Source organism: Etheostoma spectabile, chromosome 24, assembly GCF_008692095.1.
Source record: "Etheostoma spectabile isolate EspeVRDwgs_2016 chromosome 24, UIUC_Espe_1.0, whole genome shotgun sequence".
NCBI lineage: Eukaryota > Metazoa > Chordata > Actinopteri > Perciformes > Percidae > Etheostoma > Etheostoma spectabile.
The window spans coordinates 14736144-14747117 of record NC_045756.1 but is presented as its reverse complement, the minus strand read 5'-3'; the positions used below and the strand labels follow the sequence as shown (position 1 = coordinate 14747117).

Here is a 10974-nt window from a genome sequence, read left to right as displayed (position 1 = left end):
ATAGACCTTAGTGGTCCCCTAATACTGTATCTGAAGTCTCTTTTATATAGACCTTAGTGGTCCTAATAATGTATCTGAAGTCTTTTTATATAGACCTTAGTGGTCCCCTACTAGGATTGAAGTCTCTTTTATAGACCTTAGGGGTCCCCTAATACAGTATCTGAAGTCTCTTTTATATAGACTTAGTGGTCCCCTAGTACTGGATCTGAAGTCTCTTTATATAGACTTAGTGGTCCCCTAATACTGTATCTGAAGTCTCTTTTATATAGACCTTAGTGGTCCTAATACTGTATCTGAAGTTCTTTTATATAGACCTAGTGGTTCCCTAATACTGGATCTGAAGTCTCTTTTATATAGACCTTAGTGGTCCCTAATACTGTATCTGAAGTCTCTTTTAATAGACCTAGTGGTCCCTAATACTGTATCTGAACTCTTTTAAAGACCTTAGTGTTCCCCCCTAATACAGTATCTGAAGTCTCTTTTATATAGACCTAGTGGTCCCCTAATACTGGATCTGAACTTTTTTATAGACCTAGTGGTCCCTAATACTGGATCTGAAGTTTCTTTTATATAGACCTTAGTGGTCCCCTAATACTGTATTGAAGTCTCTTTATATAGACTTAGTGGTCCCTAATACTGTCTGAAGTTCTTTATATAGACCTAGTGGTCCCTAATACAGTATCTGAAGTCTCTTTTATATAGACCTTAGTGGTCCCCTAATACTGATCTGAAGTCTCTTTATATAGACCTTAGTGGTCCCCTAAACTGTATCTGAAGTCTTTTTTATTAGACCTAGTGGTCCCTAATACTGGATCTGAAGTCTCTTTTATATAGACCTTAGTGGTCCCCTAATACAGTATCTGAACTCTTTTATATAGACCTAGTGGTCCCTAATCTGGATCTGAAGTCTCTTTTATACCACATGTTGCCAACAGGGGCATTGTAGAGCGTCTACGCCACGCTCATAACGTGGTTGACTGTTGTTTTTATCTTCTAAATATTCATGATCAGAATATTTATTTGTCATTATAAAATTTCAGATGATTCTTTTAATAAATCGGCATATAAATGCCAATACAATAGATCAGGAAATGCTAAATATCGGCCCGCCGATATATTGGTCGGGCTCTGTAGGGCGGAGGGGCGGCTGTGGCTCAGTGGTAGAGCGGTTGCCTGCCAGTCGGAAGGTTGGTGGTTTGATCCCCGCCCCTGCAGTCATTGTCGAAGTGTCCTTGGGCAAGACACTGAACCCTGAGTTGCCCCGGTGCTGCGCATCGGAGTGTGAATGTGTGTGAGTGTTTATCTGATGAGCAGGTGGCACCTTGTACGGCAGCCCCGGCCACAGTGTTTGAATGTGTGTGAATGGTAAATGTTCCCTGTAGATGTAACAGCGCTTTGAGCAGTTGTTAAGACTGGAAAAGCGCTATATAAATACAGCACATTTAGTATAAAAGTAGTAGTAGTAGTTTCTGTAGTACCCCCTTCACTCCCAGTAAGAAACTGTTGGGGAAAAGAAGTACAGTCAAACTGGTGATAATACATATTCCTGTGGGACCCCTGTAGTAAAGAGACACCCAATCTTAGAACATTCCCATCAAAATTTCCCAAGCTGTTCTTTCTTGTCTCGTTTAAAAAAAAAATATATAATATATATTATATATATTTTTTTTTTTTTTTTTTCACAGATAATAAATCATATAATATCATATAATATGTAAATGTGTGCTGTATTATATAGCGCTTTTCCAGTCTTAACAACTGCTCAAAGCGCTTTACATCTACAGGACACATTCACTTCACCACACATTCATACACTGTGGCGGGGCTGCCGTACAAGGTGCCACCTGCTCATCAGATAAACATTCAAAACATTCACAACGATGCGCAGCACCGGGGGCAAATCGGGGTTCAATGTCTTGCCAAGGACACTTCGACAATGACTGCAGGGACGGGGATCGAACACCAACCTCCGATTGGCAGGCAAACCGCTATACCACTGAGCCACAGCCGCCCAATAATAAATATATATAATACTGATGTTCATTTCCATGCAGCCTTCTTTACCTTTGTCACTGTCTCCTGCTGCAGATGTTTTGGGACAGATGCAGGCCAGTGGAGGTGAGGAGCTGGAGAGCATGAACATGGAGTCTGCACAGGAGCTCAAATCAGGTGGGACTGGAGCTTTTTGATTATAACAAGATGTAGCCGCTAATAAAAAAAAAAGATAATAAACAAAGAACACAAAATAATAAAGCACAATGGTGCATGGACTGCTTTTAAAGAGAATGTGTCTTGTTATTAAAGCAGATGACGACACCAAAGCCCCCACACTGGCCATTACTACACACTGCCTTATGAAGGATGGCTACGAGCCACCCAAAAGCATCGCCTCGCGCCTACCGCTCAGCCAATCAGCAGCCAGCAGTGTGCTCGCTTCTTACATGTGTGGTTTGCATCTGGCCGGCAGTCCCAGCAGCTGTGTGTCCCACCGCCGCCCGGCGGGGGCTGACGGGAGCAGACTCGCGGGACGTCCTGCATTACGGACACTACCACGGCTTCGGAGACACGGCGGAGGAGCTGACGGACAGCGGCTGCCTGGACTACAGCAGCAGCATCCGGGCGGAGCACAGATACAAGCAGGCTGTGGCCAGCACCGTCCACTCTACCACGACTCTAAAGACAGAGGACCGCCTTTCACAGCCGCCTCCTGGGAAAAGGACGCACTGCTCTTTCATATGCCTTCTCTCGCGGAAAAGAACACTCTCACATTGGGGAATAATCCATTTGCTGCCAAACCCAGAGTCACTATTACAGACATCCAGACACGGTTACCCCCCCCCCATATTGGAAAGCCTATCTTCCCCAAAAGAGAAAGAATTCAGACGCTAATCAGTATAGTCTAATTAACATATTGGAGTTCAACATAGTCAAACTAAGTAATACAGTATGTAACTGTCATATTTTATACATATATTTGCATTTGGGACATTTTAGTTTTTTCAACATCAACCCATTTCAGACTGTTTGAATTAGTTGCCATGGCATTAGGACTCAGCTAGTATGTAATAGTCCTGACCTCCATGTGGGGTTGCAGGTGACCATACTGTCAGAAATGAAGAAACCAGGTGTGTCTTGGGTAAAGTGGTGACAGCTTGCTAACACTTAATCTGACAGCTTTGCAGCTGTGAAAGATGCAATTATTTTCTACTTTTGATAGATCTGGGCCCCTGCTGTAGTCTTTGTGCTCTGCTAGGCTTAAGAATCTTGGTACTGGAAGTACAGATTAAAGTGATCCGTTTGAACAAAAAAAACAAAGATACAATATTTATAAGCGTGGAGTTTTCTTTCATCTGGACATGGCTTATATTGATATGAAACATATATCTATTTTCTCTGAGTATTACAGCTTTCTCAAAATGTTAGACTGCTCCTTTAATGCTAGTGTTGTCTTTAATGCAAGTCGAATGTTGGCTTTACATAAAATCGTCCTAAACATCCCCACTGCATATGTTGCATTGTAAAAACCATTTCAATATACTGTTTTTCAAAATGAACAGGGGAGGTGTGGATGTTTGGGGTCCGCACGGTGTAGTCTCGCATTGCCAGACCTTCCACCACAGCTCTGCAAAGGAGGCTGGGCTAGTGGCTGCTCTGGTTTATTGGCTTTTCTTGAACCAATCAAAATTGTCTTGAGGCGGTGGAAGCAGAATCCACCAGAGTTCAAATGTACAACACAAAGAAAGCAGAAGTTCAGACATCCGGCTGAAAAAAATTATATAACATCACGGGTATAGACTAGCACTGTGTGACCATGATCAGTGTTGTTTCATTATTACTTTCCTGAATGTCCTGCGTCTCTCTAATCTCATAATCCACACGGGGTTGAGCATAAAGAGACACATTATTTCTCCATGTATTTCTGTACACATTGATTTTTGTGTCTCTGCTACTGCTGGCGTGATATACTTAATAGTGCAGTGCAAAGCAGCCAGCAGTAGCCCTTAGGCCGTGGATTATGGATTATGTCGGGTTTTGTGCGTGTTGGTGGCCGTCTTCTCCTAATGTGGCCTGATCTGCCGTACCTTCAGCCAGCGAGGACCAACTGCACCGACGATCTCGCGAGCCTTGATCTACCAAAGGGAATGTTAACGGTTTAGGTTTTTTTGTTGCTTTTATTTTGAAACCATTTGTTATTTATGTTTCAGAGCAGATGATCCGCTTTTTGATTAAATAATGTACTGTAATTTTATAAAGTACTGTAGGCTTTTTGGGAATCTTTCGGATATGTACCTGAAGGAATGCCTCTTTTGGAAACACTACGTCAGCTGTGTGAATGTGCACTGCTGCTTTTGACGGTTTTATACTTGTTCTGGTTTTGCCTTTTTGCTATAAAACATGTTTTGCAGTTTCATAAAAAGGCATATGCGTGAGTCTTGATTTTTTGATGGGTGAGGGATTTTCAGATTGGTTTCAGGTTTGTTTCATTGAATAAGGTGCATCTAAAAGAGTTGTAAGCACTTCAGGGAGAGAGGACAAACCAGGCTGTGCTACACTGTAACTTGTCTCATCCAGCAAAGCAATCAAAACCAAGAAAAATAAATTAAAAGCTTTATTTCTTAGTCTCTTTTATATAGACCTTAGTGGTCCCTAATACTGGATCTGAAGTCTCTTTTATACCTTACATGTTGCCAACAGGGGCATTGTAGAGCGTCTACGCCAACGCTCATAACGTGGTTGACTGTCTGTTTTTATCTTCTAAATATTCATTGATCAGAATTATTTATTTGTCATTATAAATTATTCAGATGAATTCTTTTTAATAAATCGCGCATTATAAATGCCAATACAATAGATCAGGAAATGCTAAATATCGGCCCGCCGATATATTGGTCGGGCTCTAGTAGGGCGGCTAGGGGCGGCTGTGGCTCAGTGGTAGAGCGGTTGCCTGCCAGTCGGAAGGTTGGTGGTTTGATCCCCGCCCCTGCAGTCATTGTCGAAGTGTCCTTGGGCAAGACACTGAACCCTGAGTTGCCCCCGGTGCTGCGCATCGGAGTGTGAATGTGTGTGAGTGTTTATCTGATGAGCAGGTGGCACCTTGTACGGCAGCCCCGGCCACAGTGTTTGAATGTGTGAATGGTAAATGTTCCCTGTAGATGTAACAGCGCTTTGAGCAGTTGTTAAGACTGGAAAAGCGCTATATAAATACAGCACATTTAGTATAAAGTAGTAGTAGTAGTTTCTGTAGTACCCCCTTCACTCCCAGTAAGAAACTGTTGGGGAAAAGAAGTACAGTCAAACTGTGTGATATACATATCCTGTGGCCCCCTGTAGTAAGAGACACCCAATCTTAGAAAATTCCCATCAAAATTTCCACAACTGTTCTTTCTCTTGTCTCGTTTAAAAAAAAATATATTATAATATAATATATTATTTTTTTTTTTTTTTCACAGATAATAAATCATTAATATCAATATAATAAATGTAATGTGCTGTATTATAGCGCTTTTCCAGTCTTAACAACTGCTCAAGCGCTTTACATCTACAGGACACATTCACCATTCACACACATTCATCACTGTGGCCGGGCTGCCGTACAGGTGCCACCTGCTCATCAGATAAACATTCACACACATTCACACTCCGATGCGCCACCGGGGGCAACTCGGGTTCAATGTCTTGCCCAAGGACACTTCGACAATGACTGCAGGACGGGGGCGACCACCCAACCTTCCGATTGGCAGGCAACCGCTATACCACTGAGCCACAGCCGCCCCATATAATATAATATATAATATAATACATGATGTCATTTCCATGCAGCCTTCTTTACCTTTGTCACTGTCTCCTGCTGCAGATGTTTTGGGACAGATGCAGGCCAGTGGAGGTGAGGAGCTGGAGAGCATGAACATGGAGTCTGCACAGGAGCTCAACTCAGGTGGGACTGGAGCTTTTTGATTATAACAGATGTAGCCGCTAATAAAAAAAAAAGATAATAAACAAAGAACACAAAATAATAAAGCACAATGGTGCATGGACTGCTTTTAAAGAGAATGTGTCTTGTTATTAAAGCAGATGACGACACCAAAGCCCCCACCAATGGCCATTACTACACACTGCCTTATGACCGGGATGGCTACGAGCCACCCAAAAGCATCGCCTCGCCGCCTACCGCTCCAGCCAATCAGCAGCCAGCAGTGCCTGCTCAGCTTTCTGACATGTGTGGTTCCCTGCATCTGGCCGGCAGTCCCAGCAGCTGTGTGTCCCACCGCCCGCCCCGGCGGGGGCTGACGGGAGCAGACTGCGGGGACGTCCTGCATTACGGACACTACCACGGCTTCGGAGACACGGCGGAGGAGCTGAGCGACAGCGGCTGCCTGGACTACAGCAGCAGCATCCGGGCGGAGCACAGATACAAGCAGGCTGTGGCCAGCACCGTCCACCTCTACCACGACTCCTAAAGACAGAGGACCGCCTTTCACAGCCAGCCTCCTGGGAAAAGGGACGCACTGCTCTTTCATATGCCTTCTCTCGCGGAAAAGAACACTCTCACATTTTGGGGAATAATCCATTTGCTGCCAAACCCAGAGTCACTATTACAGACATCCAGGACACGGTTACCCCCCCCCCCATATTGGAAAGCCTATCTTCCCCAAAAGAGAAAGAATTCAGACGCTAATCAGTATAGTCTAATTAACATATTGGAGTTCAACATAGTCAAACTAAGTAATACAGTATGTACCACTGTCATATTTTATACATATATTTGCATTTTGGGACATTTTAGTTTTTTCAACATCAACCCATTTCAGACTGTTTTGAATTAGTTGCCATGGCATTAGGACTCAGCTAGTATGTAATAGTCCTGACCTCCATGTGGGGTTGCCAGGTGACCATACTGTCAGAACTGAAGTAAACCCAGGTGTGTCTTGGGTAAAGTGGTGACCAGCTTGCTAACACTTAATCTGACAGCTTTGCAGCTGTTGAAAGATGCAATTATTTTCTACTTTTGATAGATCTGGGCCCCTGCTTGTAGTCTTTGTGCTCTGCTAGGCTTAAGATATCTTGGTACTGGAAGTACAGAAATTAAAGTGATCCGTTTGACACACAAAAAAACAAGAATACATATTTTATAAGCCGTGGAGTTTTCTTTCATCCTGGACATGGCTTATATTGATATGAAACATATATCTATTTTCTCTGAGTATTACAGCTTTTCTCAAAATGTTAGACTGCTCCTTTAATGCTAGTGTTGTCTTTAATGCAAGTCGAATGTTGGCTTTACATAAAATCGTCCTAAACATCCCCACTGCATATGTTGCATTGTAAAACACCATTTCAATATACTGTTTTTCAAAATGAACAGCTGGAGGTGTGGATTGTTTGGGGTCCGCACCGGTGTAGTCTCGCATTGCCAGACCTTCCACCACAGCTCTGCAAAGGAGGGTCTGGCTAGGTGCTGCTCTGGTTTATTGGCTTTTCTTTGAACCAATCAAAATTGTCTTGAGGCGGTGCTAAGCAGAAATCCACCAGAGTTCAAATGTACAACACAAAGAAAGCAGAAGTTCAGACATCCGGCTGAAAAAAATTATATAACATCACGGGTATAGACTAGCACCTGTGTGACCATCGATCAGTGTTGTTTCATTATTACTTTCCTGAATGTCCTGCGTCCTCTTCTAATCTCCATTAATCCACACTGGGGTTGAGCATAAAGAGACACATTATTTTCTCCAATGTATTTCTGTACAACATTGATTTTTGTGTCTCTGCTACTGCTGGCTGGATATCACTATTAATAGTGCAGTGCAAAGCAGCCAGCAGTAGCCCTTAGGCCGTGGATTATGGATTATGTCGGGTTTTGTGCGTGTTGGTGGCCGTCTTCTCCTAACGTGGCCTGATCTGCCGTACCTTCAGCAGCGAGGACCAACTGCACCGACGATCCTCGCGAGCCTTGATCTACCAAAGGGAATGTTAACGGTTTAGGTTTTTTTTGTTGCTTTTATTTTGAAACCATTTGTTATTTATGTTTCAGAGCAGATGATCCGCTTTTTGATTAAATAATGTACTGTAATTTTATAAAGCGTACTGTAGGCTTTTTTGGGAATCTTTCGGATATTGTACCTGAAGGAATGCCTCTTTTTTGGAAACACTACGTCAGCTGTGTGAATGTGCACTGCTGCTTTTGACTGGTTTTATACTTGTTCTGGTTTTGCCTCTTTTGCTATTAAAACATGTTTTGCAGTTTCATAAAAATGGCATATGCGTGAGTCTTTGATTTTTTGATGTGGTGAGGGATTTTCATGATTGGTTTCAGGTTTTGTTTCATTGAATAAGGTGCATCTAAAAGAGTTGTAAAGCATTCAGGGAGAGAGGGACAAACCAGGCTGCTGCTACACTGTAACTTGTCTCCATCCAGCAAAGCAATCACAACCAAGAAAAATAAATTAAAATGCTTTATTTCTTATCTAACTTGTTACAATCATCAAAAATGGCTACATGCAGAATACAAACAAGGGTATGAATTACAATATATATATATATATATATATATATATATATTTCAAGTGTGTATCACTTCCCCAGATCCAGTTGAATGGTCTTCTGCAGACTGGCTATGCTGGCGTCCAGAGCTGCCAGGCCGTCCCTGAACGCCGCCTCGTCTCTGGTGTCGAAGGTCGACCCTGACCTCGTGCTCCAATCAGACCACACAGATTCCACGTCCCACTGGGACAGCGTGGCGTTAAACGCCCGTCTGTGCGTCTTCTCCAGCCGCCACCCGCGTGACTGGCCTTGTGATTGGTCGAGAGGAGAGTTTTGGTGATGGGCCGAGTCTTCGGGTTGGTCACCTAGCTGAGGTCTGACATCCGGATGCGATAACTTGTCTCTCGGCTGGTCTGAGTTCAGTTTCTTCTGCTCTAGTGCGTTTCCGTCCCTCTCTGCAGCCGCAGACACATGCTCCGTGTGTGTTGGCGCCAGCTGACCCAGAGACATCAGGAACTGGGTGATGCGGTCAGTGGGGGGCTCCACTGGATCCTGTCTGTGCTGGTGTTGGTTAAAATGTTGCTTAGTTGGCAGAGTGTCTACGACCGAGCTGTCAACAGCTATAGGACAATTTAATGAATCCTGATGCTGAAGACTCCTGAAACAGACAGAGGAGAGGAGAAATCGGAGGGGGCTCCATGGTGCTACGCTCACATTTTCTCTATAAAAAGCCATCCTAGTTTACCCTCCTGTTGTCCTCGGGTCAAATTTGACCCATTTTCAAAAAGCTTCCATATCAGAAATTTGGGATTTCTTTCAACCAAATTGTCAAAAAAATAATAATAACTTGGATGGTTCCGTACAACGCTCTTCACGAGTGGAATAAATGATCAGTTTGTTCCTTTCATTGACTTAGCCCCGCCCACAACATTTAAAGTCATAAGTTCATATTCCGACTAGAATCTGAGAATGACTACGTCAGGCTACATGTTATAGCATTTGGGGGGGAAAAAAATAACGATTAAAGAAAGTTGAAAAAAGTGACAAAAATGTTGGAAAAAGATTCAAAAACGTTGGGGGAATAAAACAACTAATGTGTAAAAAAAAAAAAAACGCAGAAAAAAAAGAAAAATCGACAAACTTGTACTCGGAGTAAAAAAAGTTACAAAAATGTCTGAAAAAAACTTAAGAAAAACAACGAAAAAAGTGGCAAATAACATTTATAAAAGCCACAAAAGTGTGCATTTTAAATTTTGACCCAGAAACAAAAAAAAAAAAAGTTTCCTGGTTGACAACACAAGGGTTAAGGAGCTTTCAGCACTAACATATTGCACTTCTCTAAGCAAAGCTTCAGCACTCTCATATTGGAAGAGACCCACAGAGAGGACACACACACACGAACACACACAGACACACAGACACACACAGACACACACAGACACCTTTTAAGGTTTCCTATCTCGTCCAGTCTTTGCTGGGCAAGTGAAGCCAACTCCGTCTTCTCTCGCTCACTGTCCAGCAACCTGCTTCTAGTGGCCTCCAAGTCTACACACACACACACAGACAGACACACACACACACATACATTATATAACAACCCCACCAATGTCCTCATCATTGCTCTTCTATATAATTTGAATTTCTTGATCTGCTCAAAAAGATCACACATGGTTAGAGTAATGTGAGAAGTTAGAGTATCGTGGTGGTATGATCCCACCAGGAAGTCTGAACCTGTTTTGATGCATGCGTTATCTGCTTCTCTGTCTCTCAGCTGTCTCTGTGCGTCCTGAAGGGCCTTCTGTAGTTCTGTGAGGTCATCCTGGAGGTCCTGCAGTCGGCCCTGAGCGGTGGTGAGCTCCTCCTGCAAAGTCCACACTGTGGAGAGACACGGGATTCAAACGACAAATACATCCCTTTAGTCCGGAAAGTCAACACAGAGAACACACACACACGCACACGCACACGCACACGCACACGCACACGCACACACGCACACACACACACACACACACACACACGCACGCTTTACCTTCTGAGTTACAGAGTGTATCCGTAGTCTGTCGCCTCTCAGCTTTCTCCTTCTCCTTTAACTGCAGGTTAAGAATCCTCACACGTCTAGACACACAGACACACAGACAGAGACACACACACACACACACACACACACACACACACACACACACACAACTTTTGTTAAAGTAATATGTAGGTGATGTGTGTTCTCTCCCATATCGCCATGGTGGAGAGGAGGCCATTTGGCTCTATGGAACACCTGACACAGCTCAATGTACTTGATATTTTTGTCTATACTGTCATTTTGGGGCGGCTGTGGCTCAGTGGTAGAGCGGTTGCCTACCAATCGGAAGGTTGGTGGTTCGATCCCTGGCCCTGAGGTCCCATGTCGGAGTGTCCTTGGGCAAGACACTGAACCCTGAGTTGCCACCAGTGCTGCGTATCAGAGTGTGAATGTGTATCTGATGAGCAGGTGGCACC

The 10974-nt window shown here is 43.5% G+C and overlaps 2 protein-coding genes across 4 annotated transcripts in view; one reads left to right on the top strand and one right to left on the bottom strand.

Moving 5' to 3' along the window:
- Positions 1 to 8256, top strand: part of LOC116673703 (ankyrin repeat domain-containing protein 10) — a 19561-nt gene extending 11305 nt beyond the window's left edge. Inside the window, exons 5-6 of one of the 2 annotated variants that reach the window (XM_032505930.1) lie at positions 5855 to 5935; positions 6073 to 8256. In XM_032505930.1, the coding sequence (XP_032361821.1) occupies positions 5855 to 5935; positions 6073 to 6458 (467 nt within the window). In that variant the 3' untranslated portion in view covers positions 6459 to 8256. Of the gene's footprint in view, positions 1 to 5854; positions 5936 to 6069 lie in introns of both variants that reach the window. The other variant, XM_032505929.1, reaches the window with a different exon arrangement.
- A 315-nt stretch (positions 8257 to 8571) lies between these two features.
- The window catches only part of ccdc14 (coiled-coil domain containing 14), a 10815-nt gene continuing 8412 nt past the window's right edge, over positions 8572 to 10974 (bottom strand). For both annotated transcript variants that reach the window (XM_032505906.1, XM_032505905.1), the window contains exons 8-11: positions 10511 to 10596; positions 10213 to 10356; positions 9924 to 10026; positions 8572 to 9139 (exon numbers count right to left, since the gene is read on the bottom strand). In XM_032505906.1, the coding sequence (XP_032361797.1) occupies positions 8572 to 9139; positions 9924 to 10026; positions 10213 to 10356; positions 10511 to 10596 (901 nt within the window). The remainder of the gene's footprint in view (positions 9140 to 9923; positions 10027 to 10212; positions 10357 to 10510; positions 10597 to 10974) is intronic.